A 24032-nucleotide genomic window follows, 5' to 3' on the forward strand; every position below is an offset into this window, starting at 1 on the left:
ATTGAATTTGGGAACAGGAACAGGAGTAGGCCATACAGCCCCTCGAGCCTGTTCTGCCATTCAGTTAAATTATGGCTCATCTGTATCTCAAATCTATTTACCCGCTATAGTTCCATATCCCTTGATACCCTTACCTAACAAAAATCTATTAATCTCAGTCTTGAAAGCTCCAATTGTCCCAGCATCCACAGCCTTTTGGGGCGAGAGAATTTTAGATTTCTACTACCCTTTGTGTGAAAATTGATTTTTGATTTCCCTCCTAAATGGCCTGGCTCTAATTTTAAGATTATGGGCCGTGTAGCGCCCGTTATATAGGCACTACGATGACATCTAAGCCCCGAAAGTGGCGTCCGAGATACGCGTGCACACTTCCAGCGTGACGTGTGCAGGGCGCCATCTTGGTAAAGGCGTTTCCACACACGCGTGCACCTAACAAACGTCAGCGGCATGTAGAACAGGGAGATTATGAGCTAAATCAGTGTGCAATGCTGATTTAAAGGGACCACTACTATTTTCGAACTCTACGCTCCAGCCAACACACTGTCTTAACCTCGCACAACTGAACAGATCTTAAATGGCATGGAGGACCCCCCCCCACCAGCGCTACTCAAAGGGATGATGCAGCAGTTACAGGTTAGTTGCTGGATTATTGCTTCTGGCTGCCGATACATTTGTAACTGCTTTTGGAGGTCTCCTATATTTGAATACTAGAACGAGGGGATATAGCCTAAAAATTAGAGCCAGGACTTTCAGGAGTGAAGTTAGGAAACACTTCTACACGCAAAGGGTGGTAGAAGGTTGGAACTCTCTTCTGCAAACGGCAGTTGATGCTAGCTCAATTGTTCATTTTAAATCTGAGATTGATAGATTTTTGTTAACCAAAGGTATTAAGGGATATGGGGCTAAGGTGGGTATATGGAGTTAGGTCACAGATCAGCCGTGATCTTATTGAATGGCGGAACAGGCTCGAGGGGCTAAATGGTCTACTCCTGTTCCTATATTCTTATAATAAAGTTTCAGTATTCTACAGGGAGTGGGCTGGCTAGCTGACAGGAAACAGCAAGGGCACTGGCGGAGTGGCAGAGGTGGGAGAGGAACGATGTCATCCTGAGAGAGGACAGCAGGTTCATGTTCCAGGGAGCCACTGCTATTTGCGCCTTCTGTTATGCGCCACTTTCTCCTGCAAGAAAGCGCAAAGTGTGTCGATGAGTGTCCTGCAAGGTGTTTGGGTGATGTGACTATCATGGTTGAATAGCTGCCAGTGTGTGTGACCTGTCAGTTGTGGGTGTGCGGCTTACAACAGTGGTAATATGTAGGGGTGAGAGGAAACATAGAAACATAGAAAATAGGAGCAGGAGTAGGCCCTTCGAGCCTCCTCCGCCATTCAATATGAAGATGGCTGATCCTCTATCTCAATACTATATTCCTGCTCTCTCTCCATACCCCTTGATGCCTTTTGTGTCTAGAAATCTATCTAGCTCCTTCTTAAATATATTGAGTGACTTGGCCTCCACAGCCTTTTATGGTAGAGAATTCCACAGGTTCACCACCCTCTGATTGAAGAAATTGCTCCTCATCTCAGTCCTAAATGCCCTACCCAGTATCCTGAGACTGTGACCCCTTATTCTGGACTCCCCAGCCAGGGGAAACATCCTCCCTGCATCCAGTCTGTCTAGGCCTGTCAGAGTTTTATATGTTTCAATGAGATCCCCTCTCATTCTTCTAAACTCGAGTGAATACAGGCCGAGTCGACCCAATCTCTCCTCATGCGACAGTCCTGCCATCCCAGGGATCAGTCTGGTGAACCTCCGCTGCACTCCCTCTATGGCAAGTATATCCTTTCTTAGGTAAGGAGACCAAAACTGCACACAATACTCCAGGTGTGGTCTCACCAAGGCCCTGTATAACTGCAGTAAGACATCCTCGCTCCTGTACTCAAAGAGTTGCATACTGATTGAAAAGGTTTGTTGGTAGGTGGGTGATGGGGGATGTAGTGCTTGGAGTAGTGGATGCGGCTAATGGTGCAGTTGGTAGGAGATGCCACTTGACAGTTGAACTGACTCACCTTGATCACTCTTGTTAAATCATTGAACTTCTTCCTGCACTGCATTCTGTTCGTGGTGCTATGCGTCTGGCTTGACCTCGTCCGCTACTGTCTCCCACTGCCTCCGGAGCATATGTCTGGAGGGCCTCTTGCCCCACTGCGGATATAGGATGTCCCTGTTTCTTTCCACCTCTTGCACCAAGGCCTCTAGTGCATCATCAGAGAACCTTGGTGCATGCTCATCTCGCAGGCCCGGTACAATCTCAGATCGACAGATTGGTGGGGTCTGGCATGGAGATTGGAGGATATGGGATGTAGTTTTGTGAAACATTTATTCAATATTTTAAAATAAAACAGTTTTTAAATATAGGGACAAGACCTGCATCTGTGTTTTATGTGTGCGATTTCTGATCTCTATTCAGACCCGTTCCTTATATTTTGAAAATATAAGAGTCCCGCAAACTTTGAGCTGCCAAGTTGTTGCTCATTAAAAATTCCAGAGTTCCCATCATCACCATTCTTCACTATAGTCCAGCACAGGTTTACTTCCCAATGGACTTCCAGCACTTCCTGCAGCCACAGTGCACCTCCCCTTTAAGAGGTGCTGGCTGCCTTTAACTGGTGCTCCCGATATCGGGGTCCCCTGCTGCTGCGTGCAGCCACTCAACAGCGCAGGCAGCGCTGGCTACACGCAGCAATCATAGAAGTCATCAGGCAGCATGTGCCCTTGTTCTTGATTCTCCCACCAGAGGACATAGTTTCTCTGTATCTACCCTATCGAATCCTTTTAACATTTTAAACACCTGGATCAGATCACCCCTCACTCTTCTATGCTCAAGTGAATACAAGCCAAGTTTATGCAACCTGCCCTCATAATTTAACCCTCTAAGCCCCGGTATAATTCTGGTGAATCTGCACTGCACCCCCTCCGAGGCCAATGTATCCTTGCTGTGGGATGGTGCCCAAAACTGAATGCAGTATTCCAGATGGGGTCTGACCGACGCTCTACACAACAATGCTGACACAGAATGCTGACATGGACCTTCTATTATGGATCACAAATCCCTACTATAGAAGACACTAGAATAAAACACTAAATATTCAGTGAGTAATTAGCTGACCTGTTTATAGATATTCTCTACATTATAATCTAGGCTATCACTCCAGTGTAGTACTGAGGGAGTGCTTCACTATCGGAGGTGCCGTCTTTCGGATGAGCCTTCAAAACCATCTGTCCTCTTAGGTGGTCGTAAAAGATCCCATGGCACTATTTAGAAGGAGAGCAGATGAGTTCTCCCTGGTGTCCTGGCCAATATTTATCCCTCAACCAACATTATTAAAACAGATTATCTGTCATCATCTCATTGCTGTTTGTGGGACCTTGCTATGTGCAAATTGTCTGCTACTTTTCCTACATTACAACAGTGACTAACTTCAAAAGTACTTCATTGGCTGTAAAGTGCTTTAGGATGTTCTGAGGTCATGAAAGGCACTGTATAAATGCAAGTCTTTCTTTCTATGGGGTAGGTGGACGTCTGCTTGTCTCTACACCTACTGCCTACAGTTTTTTTTAAACATTTGATGCTTTGTAAAAATGAGATGGCATTCTGATGGTCCTCGTTTGTTCTACAGATGGGGCATCTTGTTCTCTCACCCAGCAGACTACACCCCTGTCTGCACCACAGAGCTGGGCCGTGCGGCAAAGATGGCTCCGGAGTTTCAAAAACGCAAAGTGAAAATGATAGCTCTGTCAATTGACAGTGTTCAGGATCACCATGGATGGAGCCAGGTACAGTCTGCTTTATTGAACATAACCCACTGGGCACTTACTTGCATTGAAATGAATACTAATGTCATTGGGATCAGTTCAACTTTCTAAACAACAAAGCAAAATAGAGGAGTGTCAGTGAACCAGAAGATTCTTAGTTAGCGGCACAACTTTGCAATTCTTAGCTTAGAATTGCAAAGTTGTGAAAATAAGTTTGTAGGGAGTCACTTTTGAGCAATATTAGAGAAATGGTTTCAGTGATATGTATTCTATGTGGGGCATTCTGGAATGCTGTAGATGAGCTTCTTATGTCGGGTTGGTTACCGAATAAAAGAGCCATGGTTGACAAAAGAGGTGAAAGATAACATATAACGAAAGGAAAGAGCTTTCAAAAGTGCAAAGAATATAGTAGATCCAGTGGACCGGGAGAATTATAAAGATCAGTTAAGGAAGACAAAAAAGGTAGTAAGAGCTGCAAAAAGGGAATATGTAAAGAAACTTGAGAGGGATATCAAGATTAACACAAAAAGTATTTACAATTATATTAGAAGAAAAGGGTAGTCAAGGGTAATGTGGGCCCTTTAAAAATAGATGCAGGTAATATTGCAAATGAAAATAAGGAAATGGCAGACTTGTTGAATAATTACTTTGTGTCAGTCCTCACAGTAGAGGAAGAGGATAATATACCTGACATTCCAGGGAAACTAATAATAAATCAAGGACTGGAACTCACTAAAGTTAACATAAGCAAGAAAACAGTATTAGAAAAATTAATGGCACTAAAGACTGACAAATCCTCAGGACCTGATGGTTTCCACCCCAGGGTTTTAAAGGAAGTAGGTGAGGAAATTGCAGATGCTTTAGCCATGATCTTCCAAAGCTCTCGATTCAGGAATTATCCCTTTAGATTGGAAAATTGCAAATGTAACTCCATTATTTAAGAAAGGTGAGAGAGAGAAACCAGGAAATTGTAGACCTGTTAGTCTAACATCTGTTGTGGGGAAGTTATTGGAATCTATAATTAAGGAAAGGGTGACTGAGCACTTAGAGAAATTTGAGCTGATTAGAGAGAACCAACATGGATTTGTAAAGAGTAGGTCATGTCTAACAAACCTAATTGAATTTTTTGAAGCAGCAACTAAAAAAGTAGACAGGGGAATGTCTATGGATGTAGTTTATATGGACTTCCAGAAAGCATTTGATAAGGTTCCACATAAGAAATTGTTAGGTAAAATAAAAGCTCATGGAATTGAAGGCAAATTATTGACCTGGTTAGGAGATTGGTTAGACGGTAGAAGACAGAGAATAGGGATAAGGGTATATACTCGAATTGGAAGGAAGTGACTAGTGGTGTCGCACAAGGAACTGTGTTGGGGCCTCAACTATTCACCATATTTACTAATGTTTTAGATAACAGGAGAAAACCATATATCCAAGTTTGCCAATGACACAAAGATTGGTGGCATAGTAAGTAGTGTAGACAGAAGTACAAAATTACAAAGAGACATTGATAGATTAAGTGAGTGGGCAAAACTGTAGCAGATGGATTTCAACACAGTTAAGTGGGAGGTCATCCATTTGGACCAAAAACAATCGATCAGAGTATTTTTTAAATGGTGAAAAGCTAGGAATGGTAGATGTCTAAAGAGATTTAGGGGTCCATGTACATGGATCACTAAAATGTAGTAGTCAGCTACAAAGTATAATCAAAAAAGCTAATGGAATGTTAGCCTTTATAACTAGAGGGCTAGAACATTTTGCTGCAGCTATACAAAGCCTGAAAAGTTAGACCACACCTGGGGTACTGTGTACAGTTCAGGGCACCGGACCTTAGAAAGGATATAGAATGTTAGCAGGGCTCCAAGGGTTAGATTATGAGGAGAGATTACATAAACTAGGCTTGTATTCCCTGGAATATAGAAGATTAAGGAGTGATTTGATTGAGGTTTTTGAAAGGAATTGATAGGGTAGATAGAGAGAAACTTTTTCCGCTGGTGAGGGAATCTAGGACAAGGGGACATAACATTAAAATCAGAGCCAGGCCATTCAGGAGAGCAGTTAGGAAACACTTCTTCACGCAAAGGTAGAAGTGTGGAACTCTCTTCCACAAAAAGCAGTAGATGCTAGCTCAATTAATCAATACATTTTTTGCTAGCCAAGGGTATTAAGGGATATGGAGCCAAGACGAGTGGATGGAGTTAGGATACAGATCAGCCACAATCTCACTGAATGGTGGAACAGGCTTGAGGGGCTGAATGGCCTACTCCTGTACCTATGTTATGTATGCTGAAGATCTTTTATGAGAGGTAAACTTAGCCTCCAAAGTTATTGCATGTGTAGGACAACTGTGTCAGCTTGTTCTTTTTCAACCGCTTAACTGTTGAAGGCCATTTAAAAAGGAAACAAACCTACTCTTGACAAGGGCAATTTGTGACCAGTAAGTCCACTGCAATTTATCTATAAGGGTATCTGGAGGCAAAGTGATGCCAACAAATTCAAATGCCACTCCAGTGGCACAAACCACTGCTGGCTGCCATTTCTTTTTGACCATGAGCAATATACGTCTCTTTTTTATATTGCTAGCCTGTACGGACCTTCACTGATATCAAGGATAGTCCTAAGGAGGAACCAAAAGTCCCAAGTATGGCATTTGAGCAATGACAGATATGGAGTTCCTTAATGATGTAGTGCTTGGAATTAACCCACATATAAGTGAAGGGATGGGGGGAGGGTGTAAGGATTCCGAGCACCAACATTTTGAACACATTGTGGAACCTCTTCTATAATAAAAACATGGCAATATACAGCCGTTGTAGCAGCAAGTCCTGTGGCATCAGCTTCATGTTTTTTTTTCTCCTTTAATTTTCGGTGATACATGTCTTTACCCCTCCTTTCCATTTACATGCAGCATAGCCTGTTCATAGTGGAATGAGGTTGCTGTAGAATTTCCATATATGCAATTCAATGATGAATTGTGAATTTGACTGACGTGCTTTGGAGAAAAGTTCTCATTCTGATTTGCCGACAGCAGAAATGAAATGTAGGCAGCTTTATATTTGAAGGTAAAGGTCAGATAACTTTTAAAGCAACAACTCATCAACTTGCAACACTGAAACAATGTGATGTGATAATAGGCAAGATGCAGAAATGCTTGAATTTTAGATTCCCAGAATGTCCAAAATTCTGCTGCCCCCATCTTAACTTGCACCAAGTCCCGTTCACTCATCACCCCCATGCTCGCTGACCTACATAGGCCCCTGGTTCGGCAACGTCTGGAATTTAAAATTCTCATCCTTGTTTTCAAATCCCTCCATGGCCTCACCCCTCCCTATCTCTGTAACCTCCTCAAGCCTTACAACCCTCCGAGAACTCTGTGTTCCTCCAATTCTGGCCTCTTGTGCATCCCCGATTTCCATCGCTCCACCATTGGTGGCTGTGCCTTCTTCTGGGAATTCCCTCCCTAAACCTCTCCGCCTCTCTACCTCTCTCTCCTCCTTTAAGGCGCTCTTTAAAACCTACCTCTTTGACCAAACGTTTGGTCACCTGTCCTAATCTCATGTGGCTCGGTGTCAAATTTTGTCTAACAATGCTCCTGTGAAGTGCCTTGGGACGTTTCATTATGTTAAAGGCGTTATATAAATGCAAATTGTTGCCGACCAACTCCATTACCTTTTCAAAATTTGTACTGACTTCACATGATGGCTTCAATAGCATGAGAACTGGACAGGGTGGGAAAGAATCCAAAAATAATGGAAACCCTATTTTAATTGGCTTACTGACTTAAAACATTAGTAACTAACTCTAAATTGGTTTTGTTTTACCACTTGCCAATATGTGAGTAAATATGGATTTGGGGAGATGGTGTTTTGATGATGAGGGTTATCCAGGAGTTTGTTTTCAAGCATAAAGGACAGCACATCTCCATCCCAGATTTCAATATTTTAACCTGCAGACCTAGTGGAATCTTAAAATCTGGTTGCTACAGTGGTTGTTGTGTAAATTAACAATGGATTGCCGTAGTTCATATATGAACCTGCCCAGCTGTTAATGTATTCCCCACCCTTCTGTTTATAGTCTAAGGTATCCAACATGGGTAAAACTTGCTATAAATCAACAAAAAATTGTAAAGGGCTTTCAGCGACACAGCAACTTAAACCTTCCTATTCTTGAGCTGATATTATAAACAGCCATTATACCCATTATTACTTCACTTACAATGTGGCATTCTTTAAAGCTGCCTGCTTAGTAGATGCTTTTGTTCATTTTTTTTTTGTAAGTCTTTCATCAACATTCCCACTGCCTGACCTAATTAAGATCAGCACGATCGTCAAAATGCTGCTTGCAATGTAACTGAGCTGATCAGAATATGAACTTTTTTTTATTAAAAGAAAAAGCCACTGAATAGTTCCTTTGTGTGTCTGTATTCTGAAAAGTGCTGGTGTCCAGCCAACTGCAACTGGCCAGGAATTGCAGAACGTTTGTACTTAATGCTGGGTTCACATAATTTAACTATCAAATGCCCAAGTACACTTGTTTGGCAGTACCTTTGTAGAACTCCCAGTACCTTGTTGTACGCTCATCTCTCAGTCAAGTGGGTTCAAGTCCCACTCCAGAGTCTTGAGCATAAAATCCAGGCTGACACTTCAGTGCAGTACTGAGGGAGCACTGCACTGTCTGAGGTGCTGTCTTTTAGATGCGACGTTAAACCAAGGCCCCATCTGCCCTCTCAGGTGGAAGTAAAAGATCCCATGGCACTATTTTGAAGAAGAGCAGGGGAGTTCTCCCCGGTGTCCTGACCAATATTTATCTCTCAACCAACGTCACTAAAAAAAAGATGATCTCGTCATTATCACATTTGTTGTTTGTGGGACCTTGCTTTGCTTACATTGGCTGCCACATTTCTTACATTGCAACAGTGACTACACTTCAAAAATACTTCATTGGCTGTAAAGCGCTTTGGGACGTCCTGACGTCATGAAAGGCACTATATAAATGCAAGTTCTTTCTGTCCATGTAGCAATAATATATTCATAGAACCATAGAATTTACAGCACAGAAGGCATCCAATTGGACCATCGCTTCTGTGATAGCTCTCCAATTGGAACTGTCTAGTCCAACTCCATTTCACTGCCACCTTCCTGTATTGTATTACATTAATTTTCAAATACTTATCCAATTTAATTTTTTATGTTACAGTGTCTGCCACAATTGCTACTTATACTGAAACATTGCGGTAGCATTAGTGTAAAATAATAAACTAAAGTGTTAATCCTCTCATAAGAACATAAGAAATAGGAGCAGGAGTGGGCCACATGGCCCCTCGAGCCTGCTCCGCCATTCAATCAGGTCATGGCTGATCTTCAACCTCAACTCCACTTTCCTGCCCGATCCCCTTATCCCTTGATTCCCCTAGAGTCCAAAAATTTATCTGTCTCGGCCTTGAATATACTCAACGACTGTGCATCCACAGCCCTCTGGGGTACAGAATTCCAAAGATTCACAACCCTCTGAGTGAAGAAATGCCTCCTCATTTCAATCTTAAATGGCCGACCCCTTATCCTGAGACTATGTCCTCTAGTTCTAGACTCTCCAGCCAGGGGAAGCAACCTCTCAGCCTCTACCCTGTCAAGCCCTCTCAGAATCTTATATGTTTCAATGAGATATTCTAAACTCCAGAGAGTATAGGCCCATGCTATTCGACCTCTCTTCATAGGACAACCCTTTCATTCCAGGAATTAATCTTGTGAACCTCCGTTGCACCCCCTCTAAGGCAAGTATATCCTCCCTTCGATAAGGAGACCAAAACTGTACGCAGTACTCCAGGTATGGTCTCATCATTACCCTGTACAACTGTAGTAAGACTTCATTACTCTTGTACTCCAACTCCCTTGCAATAAAGGCTAACATGCCATTTGCCTTCCTAATTGCTTGCTGTACCTGCATACTAACTTTTTGTGTTTCTTGTATGAGGATTCTCTGTTTTTCTATTCTTTCTACGAAAATGAATAACCTCACATTTCCCCACATTATACTCCATCTGCCACCTTTTTGTCCACTCACTTAACTTGTCTATATCCCTTTTGAACTCTGTGTCCTCCTCACAGCTTACTTTCCCACCAAGCTTTATACTGTCTGCAAACTTGGATAGACTGCACTCGGTCCCATCATCCAAATCATTAATATAAATTGTAAATAGCTGAGGCCCAAGCACCGATCCTTGCCGTACCCCACTAGTTACAGCCTGCCAACCTGAAAATGACCCGTTTATCCCTACTTTCTGCTTTCTGTCCGTTAATCAATCCTCTATCCATGCTAATATGTTACCCCCAACCCCATGAGCCCTTATCTTGCGCAACAACCTTTTATGTGGCACCTTATCAAATGCCTTTTGAAAATCCAAATATACTACATCCACTGGTTCCCCTTCATCTACCCTGCTAGTTACATCCTCAAAAAAACGCTAATAAATTTGTCAAACACGACTTCCCTTTGATAAAACCATGTTGACTCTGCCTAATCATATTATGATTTTCTACGTGTCCTGTTATCATGCCCTTAATAATGGATTCCAGCAATTTCCTGATGATTGATGTCAGGCCAACTGGCCTGTAGTTCCCTGTTTTCTCTCTCCCTCCTTTCTTGAATAGCGGGATTATATTTGCTACCTTCCAATCCACTGGGACCGTTCTAGAATCTAGGGAATTTTGGAAGATCAAAACCAATGCATCCACTATCTCTGCAGCCGCCTCTTTTAGAACCCTTGGATCTGGGCCATCAGGCCCAGGGGATTTATCGGCTTTTAGTCCCATTAGTTTCTCAAGTACTTTTTCTTTACTGATAATTACTTTAAGTTCCTCACTCTCATTTACCCCTTGGTTTCCCACTATTTCTGGTTTGCTTTTTGTGACTTCTACTGTGAAGACAGATACATAATATTTGTTTAATGCATCTGCCATTTCCTGATTCCCCATTATAATTCCTATTCCTTCTTTGGCTTCCAGAATATATATGAGTGACTTAACACGATTGAAGTTTTATGCAAAGCTGAAGCTTTTTTTTAAAACAAACATTCTTTATCATCACTATAATACTTGTGTTTTTTTTAAAAATCCACAAATTCATATATCTACACTTTATTTGTATCCCTGATATGGATTTATTCTGCTGGATCCTTGTATATCTTACAATATCTTCCCAGGGCTCTGCCTCCCATATTATCTCTTTGTTTTGGAAAAAAACATACAATCCTTCCTAGAAGCCATGGGGTTTAATTTCTGTGGAGGTTCTTGCAAGAGCACTGGGATTATTATACTGTAAAGAATATTTATCAAGAGCACCAGAAAAATCTGTAGGCCTTTCACCTTAACTTCTCATCAGGGACCCATCTGGGGTTTACTGACCAGTTTATGCCTAGACGTTAATGATGCCTAAATTTGCCTTGCTGAACTGTTTTACATCAATAACTTCAGATTATATTAGCATTTACACTACCAAACTCCCGTCAGGATCTGCACAAGCTGCCATGTGAATGAATTAACCCTTTCTTGCAAATTGTCAAAGAAGCCAGACCTCAAAAGTGATGAACTAACAATTATTTATTAACCTTAGAATTATAGTTAGCAGCACGTAAACATTGAGTATCCAAATAATTAGTAGATAGGGTTAATTGACGTAATGAATAACCAAGGTTACAAAGTAAGCTCAGTTATATCATAGTAATATAACATTAACTGCGTGATGATTATAAATTTACAGTTGAGATCACGGTCTAAGATTGATATATATATTGGTGTGATTAGTTTAGGATTGGGCTCCTTAGATAGCTGACAAGCTAACAGCATTCAATAGCCAGTCTACTGAATAAAAGTAAAATGCTCAAACTGCTTATGGGAGCAACTGAGGCCACTGAACCAGGGAAGTTGTCGACGGCAGACCCAAATTGGTAACAATGACTCTGTAGTAACTGTGTCACTGCAGTGCTGTCCGCGTTCCGTAACTAACTAAGAATGTTTTTTTAATTATTCGTTCATGGGATGTGGGCGTCGCTGGCAAGGCCAGCATTTATTGCCCATCCCTAATTGCCCTTGAGAAGGTGGTGGTGAGGCGCCTCCTTGAACCTCTGCAGGCGGTGTGGTGAAGGTTCTCCCACAGTGCTGTTAGGAAGGGAGTTCCAGGATTTTGTTCCAGCGGCGATATATTTCCAAAGCGGGATGGTGTGTGACTTAGAGGGGAACGTGCAGGTGTTGTTGTTCCCACGTGTCTGCTGCCCTTGTCCTTCTAGGTGGTAGAGGTCGCGGGTTTGGAAGGTGCTGTTGAAGAAGCCTTGGCGAGTTGCTGCAGTGCATCCTGTGGATGGTACACACTGAAGCCATGGTTCGCCGGTGTTGAAGGGAATGAATGTTTAGGGTAGTGGATGGGGTGCCAATTAAGCAGGCTGCTTTGTCCTGGATGGTGTCGAGCTTCTTGAGTGCTGTTGGAGCTGCACTCATCCAGGCAAGTGGAGAGTATTCCATCACACTCCTGACTTGTGCCTTGTAGATGGTGGAAAGGCTTTGGGGAGTCAGGAGGTGAGTCACTCGCTGCAGAATACCCAACCTCTGACCTGCTCTTGTAGCCACAGTATTTATATGGCTGGTCCAGTTAAGTTTCTGGTCAACGGTGACCCCCCCAGGATGTTGATGGTGGGGGATTTGGCGATGGTAATGTCGTTGAATGTCATGGGGAGGTGGTTAGACTCTGCCTTGTTGGAGATGGAATGCCTGGCACGAATGTTACTTGCCACTTATCAGCCCAAGCCTGGATGTTGTCCAGATCTTGCTGCATGCGGGCTCGGACTGCTTCATTATCTGAGAGGTTGCGAATGGAACTGAACACTGTGCAATCATCAGCGAACATCCCCATTTCTGACCTTATGATGGAGGGAAGGTCATTGATGAAGCAGCTGAAGATAGTTGGGCCTAGGACACTGCCCTGAGGAACTCCTGCAGCAATGTCCTAGGGCTGAGATGATTGGCCTCCAACAACCACTACCATCGTCCTTTGTGCTAGGCATGACTCCAGCCACTGGAGAGTTTTCCCCCTGATTCCCATTGACTTCAATTTTACTAGGGCCCCTTGGTGCCACACTCGGTCAAATGCTGCCTTGATGTCAAGGGCAGTCACTCTCACCTCATCTCTGGAATTCAGCTCTTTTGTCCATATTTGGACCAAGGCTGTAATGAGGTCTGGAGCCGAGTGGTCCTGGTCGAACCCAAACTAAGCATCGGTGAGCAGGTTATTGGTGAGTAAATGATGCTTGATAGCACTGTCGACGACACCTTCCATCACTTTGCTGATGACTGAGAGCAGACTGATGGGGCGGTAATTGGCTGGATTGGATTTGTCCTGATTTTTGTGGACAGGACATACCTGGGCAATTTTCCACATTGTCGGGTAGATGCCAGTGTTGTAGCTGTACTGGAACAGCTTGGCTAGGGGTGCGGTTAGTTCTGGAGTACAAGTCTTCAGCACTACAGCCGGGATGTTTTCAGGGCCCATAGCTTTTGTTGTATCCAATGCATTTCTTGATATCACATGGAGTGAATCGAATTGGCTGAAGACTGGCTTCTGTGATGGTGGGGATATCGGGAGGAGGCCGAGATGGATCATCCACTCGGCACTTATGGCTGAAGATGGTTGCAAACACTTCAGCCTTATCTTTTGCACTCACGTGCTGGACTCTGCCATCATTAAGGATGGAGATGTTTACAGAGCCTCCTCCTCCCGTTAGCTGTTTAATTGTCCACCACCATTCACGACTGGATGTGGCAGGACTGCAGAGCTTTCATCTGATCTGTTGGTTGTGGAATCGCTTAGCTCTGTCTATAGCATGTTGCTTCCGCTGTTTAGCATGCATGTAGTCCTGTGTTGTAGCTTCACCAGGTTGGCACCTCATTTTTAGGACTGATGCTGCTCCTGGCATGCACTTCTCATTGAACCAGAGTTGATCCCCTGGCTTGTTGGTAATGGTGGAGATTGTGCTGGAATACAATTCTGCTGCTGATGGCCCACAGCGCCTCATGGATGCCCAGTTTTGAGCTGCTAGATCTGTTCCAAATCTATCCCATTTAGCACAGTGATAGTGCCACTCAACACGTTGGATGGTGTCCTCAATGTGAAGACGGGACTTCGTCTCCACGAGGGCTGTGCGGTGTCACTCCTACCAATACTGTCACGGACAGATGCATCTGTGACAGGTCAAGTAGGCTTTTCCCTCATGTTGGTTCGCTCACCACCTGCCGCAGGTCCAGTCTGGCAGCTGTATCCTTCAGCTCTTGGCCAGCTCAGTCAGTAATGGTGCTACCGAGCCACTCTTCGTGATGGATATTGAAGTCCCCCACCTAGAGTACATTCTGTGCCCTTGCTACCCTCAGTGCTTCCTCCGAGTGGTGTTTTATAAAGGTTTATCATAACTTCCTTGCTTTTGTACCCTATGCCTCTATTTATAAAGCCAAGAATCCCATTTGCTTTTTTAACAGCATTGTCCACTTGTCCTGCCACCTTCAAAGATTTGTTTATGTGAACCCCCAGGTCTCTCTGTTCCTGCACCCCTTTGAAATTGTGACATTTAATTTATATTTCCTTTCCTCATTTTTCCTTCCAAAATGCATCACTTCACACTTGGCACCCTAAGACTTCATATATGCCATTCTCCTCCAGGTTCTAATTTAAAAATTGTGCATACAAAACAAAATACAGGATGTTAATGATAAGAATCTTCTTAAAGCCCTAAAGCAAAATGCAGTATACAAACCATGATCTGACATGCCTTACGTTAAAGAACAACAGTCAGCTTCTGAACAATGCACCCTGCTACATCTCAAAGACAGTCTTGTGCCTTTTTTTTCTCTTTCTCCCCTAATTTGTTTTTGGTGAAAGATACAATCCGGGATGTTTAGTCACGTTTGCATTTCACCAGTCTATTTTATGTATTACAGTTGTTCTAAGGAGATGTAGCATTAAAAGTGAACACCTGGCTATACAAAGTTCTCGAAAGTAATCCTTGTTGCATTCCTACTTAATTGACCTTAATTTGCATTAAACGACTAGTAATACTTGTTTCGGGACATGTCTGTTTTAAAAACAAGAACAGGAAAAATATCTTTTCTTTTGAGAACTGAGGTGTGTTTATGTAATGATCTGAGGTTCTTAAATCCACTCCAAGACCTCTGTACACAACCTAGCCTTACACACCAATGCGGTATTGAAGTAGGACTGCACAGTTGAAGGTACCATTCTTTGGATGAGATGTTACAATTGAGATCCCATGACATGATTTCAAAAGAAGAGTAGCGAGTTCTACTGGTCTACATTCCTCCTTCGATCAAAGCAAACAGATTAACTGCTCAGTCATTTTGTAAATGTTTTTGGTATGCTGCTGTGTGCAAAATGGCTGCTGCATATGCCCACCTAAGTAATTGCAATTCAATCACTTCATTCTGACTAAAGGTGGGTTCTGAGAATGAGGGATGGAATGAAATTGTTGGTAAATATCTTGGTGGAGTAGAAATGAAACGTGTAAGTGAGTGTGTAATATAAAGTCTTCAGCTGAGTTGGTGCATTATGTAAGCCAGGTATAGATTGGTCATCCAGTCCTTTGTCATTCTGTTAGGGGCAGTGCTCAGCTTGCCAGGAGACCTAGTTGCAGACTTCCGCAGATTTCCACTGAGCAGCTGGTATGGTGTGTGATAAAGTAACTGTAGATACATGTGCTGACTTCTGCTTTCCATGTGCAGGATATCAATGCATACATTGGCGAGCCGCTCGTTCAAATGCTGCCATTCCCCATCATTGCCGATGAAAAGAGAGAGCTGGCTGTGCAACTGGGAATGCTCGATCCTGCTGAAAGGAACAAGGAGGGCCTACCACTGACTGCTCGTGCTGTAAGTTCCACTATACAAAGACTAATGCATTGTTGCTCAACCTGTTACTCTCGTGGCAATCACCCTCCTTGGGCTGCAGTACTTTGTTAAAGAGGTAAGTTGCACCATGACCTATTTATTTCTTTAAGTTCAGTTTTTGAATCGGTAGCTTACGTAGGGGACTCTCATATTTCTCCTTGGGCTCCGGGAAAACGGCACAAAAGCAGACACAGCCAACTTTTGAACACCCCTTTTTACTTGCCTCAGCAAGTGATTGAGCGCTAGGCCGGGAAAGGTAGGAGATTTGTTTTCTTGTCCTCTACACTTGGGACCTGAAATGTGTTAGGTTCAGGTGCCAAGTTCACCTCCTTCATACTCTAGTGCTGTTAGTGAAGGGACTACAATGCTTCTTTATGTTATGGTGCGGGCTGGTGCTGTTGGAAGCCTATCAAGTACATCCTTCTTTGAACTTAAGCTGTCACCTGCCCCTGTTGTTGCAATAACCTTAGTGCTTCAGGAGGTAGCTGGCCTCTTGTTAAAGTTACTTACTCGAGTTCTTCCATAACTGCTAGTTATATTTCATCTTTGCTTTCCTTAGCAAAGTACAAATCGCATTAGCTTCTCTCCAACTGCTCACTATATTTTTAAATGTAAGGAATCTTACAACACCAGGTTATAGTCCAACTGTTTTATTTGAAAATCACAAGCTTTCGGAGGCTTTCTCCTTCGTCCGGTGACACTCACCTGACGAAGGAGAAAGCCTCCGAAAGCTTGTGATTTTCAAATAAAACAGTTGGACTATAACCTGGTGTTGTAAGGTTCCTTACATTTGTCCACCCCAGTCCATCACCGGCATCTCCACATCATCACTATATTTTTGTGGATGGATTTTAACTGCTGGGGACAGATCACTGACCAAAGCAAAGTTTTGTATCTTTTCAAGGATTTCATGGGTAAGCTACAGAGCCAACTGTCATACTGGTCATGCTTATCTTCAGTGATTATTTCCTTTTTCTTCAGGTGTTTGTAATTGGCCCCGATAAGACACTAAAGCTGTCCATCCTTTACCCAGCCACCACTGGGAGGAACTTTGATGAAATCCTAAGAGTTATTGATTCCCTGCAGCTGACAGCTTACAAGAAGGTGGCCACACCTGTCGATTGGAAGGTGAGGATAAATGACATGCCCAACGCAGCTATATATGTACTCGATTTTCCCTTAATTCCCATGACATCGCCCCTCCCTATCTCTGTAACCTCCTCCAGCCCTACAACCCTCCGAGACCTCTGCACTCCTCCACTTCTGGCCTCTTGTGCGTCCCCGATTTTTATTGCTCCACCATTGGCAGTCGTGCCTTCTGCTGCCTAGGCCCTAAGCTCTGGAATTCCCTCCCGAAACCTCGCTGCCTCTCTTTCCTCCTTTTAAGAGGTTCCTTAAAGCTTACCTCTTTGACCAAGCTTTCGGCCTTCTGTCCTAATTTCTCCTTATGTGGCTTGGTGTCAAATTGTGTTTGATAATCGCTCCTGTGAAGCGCCTTGGGACGTTTTAGAATCATAGAATGGTTACATCACAGAAGGAGGCAATTCGGCCCATCAAGCCCGTGCCGGCTCTTTGTAAGAGCAATCCAATTACTAATTTAAATGCAAGTTGATGTTGTTCTTGTAATTACTGGGCTGTACATATCTTTCTAGTTAGCAAACAACTAGACAAATAAGAACTAGTAAGAACACAAGTTAAAACAGAAGGCGCACAAGAGACTCGTGGGGAGGAATTTTAACTTTTATCACCAGGCAGAAAAACAGGTGATAGCGAATCAGTACCTCGTTTTACACCTCCCCGATTTTCTTTTCTGTTGAATTCAATGAAAGAGAAAATGGGAAGAGGTGTGAAAGGGGCTGGGGTAGGAGGGGAAAAAAACTTTATGCACCCGTTCAAAGCCATTCACTGACATGGGGAGGCCTCTGTCTAATATTAGCAGAGGTGGTTTTTGAAGTTTTTTTTTAAAACTGCATTGATGGCAAGTTTAATTTCTCCAAAAAAATCCCCCCCCCCCCCACTTCTTTTCTCCACAGGTTGGTGCGGAGTGCATGGTTCTTCCCAACATTCCTGAAGAGGAGGCAAACAAGCTCTTCCCAAATGGAATTCGCACTGAAAAGCTCCCATCCTCCAAAAACTACTTGCGTTACACCCCCCAACCCTGAGATGCTGCAGACTGTTCACAGCGACACCAATCACCACTTTTGTGCCTGTCCTGCATTCAAAGGTTACTGAACATGGACAAATGGGAATCATATTCTAAAGCCTTTCATTATAATAACTTTTCTTTGATGTAACCTTTCTAATAAAGTTGTGTAATTTACTGGAATGTTGCGTTTCTCAAGAGTAATTTTAATTCCACTCCGGTTAAGCAGAGGCTGTAGTGAACTTAATTGCATTGTAAACCACCTACAAGAAGACACAATAAAACTGACTGTAAAAATGATACCATTGTTTAAAAAAGGTACGAGGGAAAGGCCGAACAATTATAGGCCATTCAGTCTTACCCCGATGGTGGGCAAACTATTAGAATCAATACTGAGGGATAGGATAAACTGTCACTTGGAAAGGCCTGGTTTAATCAGGGATAGTCAGCATGGATTTGTTCAGGGAAGGTCTTCCTTACAAATCTGATTGAATTATTTGAGGAAGTGAAAAGGAGGATTGATGAGGGTAGTGCAGTGGTTGTTGTCTACATGGATTTTAGTAAGGCATTTGACAAGGTCCCACATGGCAGACTGGTCAGAAAGGTAAAAGCCCATGGGATACAGGGAAATGTGGCGAATAGGATCCAAAATTGGCTCAGTAACAGGAAACAAAGGGTAAAAGTCGATGGATGTCTTTGCGAATGGAAATCCATTTCCAGTGGTGTGCCACAGGGCTCAGTGTTGGGTCCCTTGCTGTTTGTGGTATATATTAATGATTTGGACTTGAACGGAGGGGGCATGATTGGCAAATTTGCAGATGACACAAAAATTGGCCGTGCAGTTGATAGTGAAGAGGATAGCTGGAGACTCCAAGAAGATATCAATGGGTTGGTGGAGTGGGCGGAAAAGTGGCAAATGGAGTTCAACCCGGAGAAGTGTGAGGTAATGCACTTAGGGAGGGCAAGCAGTAAAAGGGAATACGCAGTAAACGGGGATACATTGAGAGGGGTAGAGGAAGTGAGAGACCTTGGAGTGCATGTGCACAGGTCCCTGAAGATGGCAGTACAGGTAGACAAGGTTGTGAAGAAGGCATACGGAATGCTCTCTGTTAATAGCCAAGGTATAGAATACAAAAGCAGGGATGTAATGATGGAACTGTATAAAACGCTGGTAAGGCCACAGCTGGAATATTGTACGCAGTTCTGGTCACCACATTACAGGAAGGACGTAATTGCTCTGGAGAGAGTGCAGAGAAGATTTACAAGAATGTTGCCAGGGCTTGAAAATTGCAGCTACGCGGAGAGATTGGATAGGCTGGGGTTGTTTTCCTTGGAGCAGAGAAGGCTGAGGGGTGACTTGATTGAGAAGTACAAAATTATGAGGGGCCCAGATAGAGTAGACAGAAAATACCTGTTTCCCCTAGCGGAGAGTTCAAGAACTAGAGGACATAGATTTAAGCTGATTGGCGGAAGGATTAGAGGGGACATGAGGAAAAACTTTTTTATCCAGAGGGTGGTGGGTGTATGGAATTCGCTGCCCGAATTGGTGGTAGAGGCAGGGACCCTCAACTCTCTTTAAAAAGTACCTGGACCTGCACCTAAAGTGCTGTAAGCTGCAGGGCTACGGACCGGGTGCTGGAAGGTGGGATTAGAATGGCCCGGCGTGGTCATGATGGGCCGAATGGCCCCCTTCTGTGCTGTATCTTTTCTATGGTTCTATGATTGGACTGTTGGGCAGCCCTGAGGCTTGTGATTTTCTGCAGGCAGATGTTCAGCTACAAAAGTCACTGCATTCCAAAACATAATTATGGGGAGCATTTTGAAACAAATGTGATGAAATAATAAAGACTGGCAATTTCATCACGCCTTTAACGCAGCTCAGAAATATATCTCCAACCACAACTAGCTACTCTTGAGGTGCGGTGACTGCTATGTGGGCTAAAGAAATGCAAATAATTTACTCATTCTCCCCATTTAAGCCATTGGATCACTGGGCAGAGATGAACCCATGTGACCCTGATTTGAAATGTGCATTGCTGCAGGTTCACACCTTTACTGACTGTGGATAATGCTTTGTGGTAAAAAGGCAAAATAAAATATGCAAATCTTCTAATGGACCTTATTACCACCCCCCGTCAATACTTTCACAATAAACTCATTTTTAAATGCTGGCTGCGTCCGGCAACTGACCAACACATTCCCTGACCGAATAACGATTAAACATTGTTCATAAATTGTAAAATCCTCCAGGAAGTGAAGGAACAGTGAAATCTAAGGTTGCAGATCTTAAAGAGCAGGACTGCAGGTGGAGAAAAGCTGTAAAAAGCCAATGGAATTCTCGGTTTTACACATCGGATGATAAAAGTGAAGACGTGATGGTGAATCTGATAACAGCAGGCAAGTTCTCCTCGGTGTCCTGGCCAACATTTATCCTTCATGCAACATCACTAGAACAGATTATCTGGTCATTTATCTCATTGCCGTTTGTGAGCACAAATTGGCTGCCACGTTTCCTACATGACACCAGTGACTACCCTTCATTGACACTATGGAACATCCTGAGGTCGTGAAAGACACTATATCAATGGAAGTTCTTTTTCTAAGTCATTGGTTAGGCCACAGTTGGAGTATTGCGTGCCTCTTTATAAAAAGAATATTGGTGTCTTGGAAAAAATATAATGGGGATTCACCAGAATGATACCAAGGATGAGAAGTCGCTGTTATGAAGACAGACTTAAATGCAGGGCTATATTCACTGGAGCCGATAAGGTTAAGCGGTCTAACAAGTATTGAGAAACATTGAGAGGTTAAATAGTGAATGATTATTTCCACTGGCTGATTAATTTGTTAAATAGGGGGCATAAATTTAGGATTAATACGAGAAACATAAAGGAGGAGGTTAAAAGAAATGTGTTCATGCAAAGGGTTAATAAAATATAGGAATGGTTATTGAAGCTGGGACAATTAAAAGGGAATGAGGTAAACAGAAGATGAAAATATCAAGGGCTGTGGAGAAAAAGCTGGGAAATGGAATTAGAATTGATCACTCCAATGTAAGCTAGGCATGATGGGCCAAATGGCCTCTTTCTGTGCTAAAATGTCTGCATGCAAGCATTGGTGAGTGGGGGAAGGAACCTTCACCTGCACTGGTGCTCTGATTAAGTGAAGCGGTGCAGTTTAAATATCACGTAAATCAGCCAAGATCATTATTATGCTACTGCTCTTTAAGTAGAACATCAAACGCCTAGACGTCCTCACCCGCTTGGAGGAGGTCTAGGGACGGGCCGTCGCTGTGGCCGTGACCACTGGCAGCACTGGAGGTGCCAGCGAAGGGGGTCTCTGCATACCTAATGCTCCTTCCCGTTTCCCACATCCCCCTCCTCCCACAACCTTTTCTGACGCACGTGCTGCAGATGCTGTCAGCACACACATCTTATCTACTCCCCTCCACGCTGCACATCTCAACCTGTTTCCCTTTAACATTGCAGATACCCAAGAACTGGAGCCAGCACCATCTGAGGAGGAGGAGGAGGACGCTGAAGCCACACCGTCACTCGATCTGACACTTGCTTCTACCAGCTCAGAAACTGACACTGCGCGTCCTTTAGAGGTTAGGTTAGAGGAGGGATCTGCACGTGGTGAGACACCGAGCACAAGTGTACAGGAGCTGGGGCGGAGAGAATGAATACCACAGGTGCCAGCTTGCCGGAGGGCGAGGTTGCTCACTAGTTCTGCTGCAGAGGAGTCAGATGAGGACTTCGATGGGCCAGGCTACAGAAGACGGCTGATGGGCGTACACCACCAAATGCCTGGGGCACTGGAAAGCCTGCCAGAAAGCCTAAGCAAAATGTCAAGGGGCATGGAGGAGTCAAGCTCCAACTTGGTACAGGGCTATGCGCAGAGCTTGGAGCCCATCCTTTCCCACATGGAATAGGTGGTCACCTCCATCAGCGCACCTGTGGAACCCACCATGATGCAGCGTCTGATGGCCGATGTTGCGGCTTCCATTGCAACACAAACCAATGTGATGATAGGTCTGAAAGCTTCAGTTGAAGCTCAGACTGCTGCTATGGAAGCTCAGACTGCTGCTATCATGGCTCTGGGAACCACTGTGGAACAGGGCTCCCAGGGCATCACAGCACTCCAGTAATCCATTCTCCAGCTGATCACCAGGATTGCTGAGGCGCCGCCTCGTGCGAGTGGCAGTAGGGCCATGACAGCCGGACCTGCTATCCTTTCTCACGACGACAGCATTCCTGCTCCCACCCCTGCCACTCCACCGGTACCCTTGCTGTTGCCTGTCAGCCAGCCAGGCCAGACTGCTGCAGCCCAGGCCGAGATGGTGCAGTCTGAAGCCGGGCCCTCTAGGCCCAGAGCTGCTCGAGGTCGTCCTCCAAGGCCATCTGCACTCTCCTCAATTGAAGGTCAGCAGCCTTCCACCACCCACGCTCCAGCCACTGGGGATGCACCTCGTAGGAGCACTAGGATAGGTAAAGGCACACGAATAAGGCACTAAGGGAATGCACAAGGGTGAATTGTCTCCTTTTATTTACATAATTTAATTTGTTATTTATAAATGTGACTTTGAATTTGCATTTGGTGGTGCTTTTTATTTCTGCGATGAGCTGAGGGAGCAAGCAATGGGTAATCAGATGGAGGGCGATTTGATGGTCAAATGGAAGCGGACAGGTGGGGAGTGCAGGACTGTTGGTGAATGGGGAGATGTCGTTCACATTATTGATTTAGCTCACAGATCATGTGAGCACGCAGAGCCCTTGAAGACAAGGTGTGTGTTCCTTGTTGCCCCCTTGCGTCTTCCTCCACTTGCTCCTCTGGTTCCTTCCCTTTTTCCTCCTCCTCTTCCTCCTCCTCAACCTCTTCCTCCAGCTCAGGGTCTTGCCGGATAATCGGTAAGGGTGAGGTTGTGCAGCATGCAGCAGACAACAACAAACCTTGACACCTGCTCAGCAAAGTACTGCAGGGCTCCACCAGAACCGTCCAGGCAGCAGTAGCACTGCTTTAGGGGGCCTATGGTGTGCTCGATGACACTTTGTGTGGCAGCATGGCTCTCATTGTGGGCCTGCTCTGCACGTGAGTGTGCGTGCCTGACCGGAGTCATGAGCCACCGCATGAGGGGATAGCCCTTGTCATCCAGTCGTCAGCCTTTCACTTGTCGAGCCGGATGAAAGGTATCTGGCACGTTGGACTGCCGCATAACGAAGGCATTGTGACTGCTCCCAGGGTAGCGGGCATCGACCTCCATGATGCGCTGCGCTAAACCCTTTGCCAAGATGGCGTCCGGCGCAAGTCAGTTTAGAAGCTTGCGTGTGCATCTAAATGGCCATGTTGGAACTCCATGAGGCCACATTGCGCCAAAACAACTGGCGCTATAAGCCCAATTTATTGCCCTCCTACTTTTATACCAGCTTGGCTGGTTTTCCAAAAGTAAAGTGTAGTCACTGCTCCACAGAGGTCTTGTCCATTGGTTCTCTAATAATGGAGATACAGAAAATGGCGTACACAATTACACAATGAAAGGTAAAGTCAGTCTAGAAAAATGTAAACGTAATAGTTGATCAAATATTATCAGCGTTTGGTAGCAATTACAGGCAAATCGAATGTTGAGATGTGTATGTGCATCCATAGACGAGCTCAGCGTGTCCATTGACACCACTGTGTCAGCCAACGAGTTGGAGACAGGGTGGAACTTTGGCTGGCAGGATTTGCAGCCAAACAGTGAATTTTACAGCAAAGAAATCAAACAGCAAAGCAAACAAAGTTTATTTACTGAGCAAACAGCAAAGCGAACAAGGTCTATTTAAAAAGAGTCTACTAACGATCATCTCAATTCTGGCTAGGACTAGTGGTGTCACTATATGCAGCCGTCATGAGGGCACCAGTAAGTTAAAGTTTAATCTGAACGAGTATTTGACTTTCAACTGAAGGATCGCTCAGATACAGTCGGAAAATAAAGGAACGTTTGTTCTCCTCGGGGACGAGAAATAATGGAATGCACGATTATGGAATCACAAGACAATGGGCGAAAGCTGCATTCTGATACTGTTAAAACCTGAATTAACCATAGTATTGACTTAGAAATATTCCACTAAATAGAAAATCTGTGAAAAACTAAACACA

General features: G+C 44.1%; 1 protein-coding gene across 2 annotated transcripts in view; it reads left to right on the top strand.

The window, feature by feature from the left end:
- prdx6 (peroxiredoxin 6) overlaps nt 1-18077 on the top strand; it is a 39164-nt gene extending 21087 nt beyond the window's left edge. For both annotated transcript variants that reach the window (XM_067990722.1, XM_067990721.1), the window contains exons 3-6: nt 3677-3833; nt 15587-15733; nt 16733-16879; nt 17785-18077. In XM_067990722.1, the coding sequence (XP_067846823.1) occupies nt 3677-3833; nt 15587-15733; nt 16733-16879; nt 17785-17913 (580 nt within the window). In that variant the 3' untranslated portion in view covers nt 17914-18077. The remainder of the gene's footprint in view (nt 1-3676; nt 3834-15586; nt 15734-16732; nt 16880-17784) is intronic.
- Nucleotides 18078-24032: the final 5955 nt, after the last annotated feature.

Source organism: Heptranchias perlo, chromosome 9 (genome assembly GCF_035084215.1).
Source record: "Heptranchias perlo isolate sHepPer1 chromosome 9, sHepPer1.hap1, whole genome shotgun sequence".
NCBI lineage: Eukaryota > Metazoa > Chordata > Chondrichthyes > Hexanchiformes > Hexanchidae > Heptranchias > Heptranchias perlo.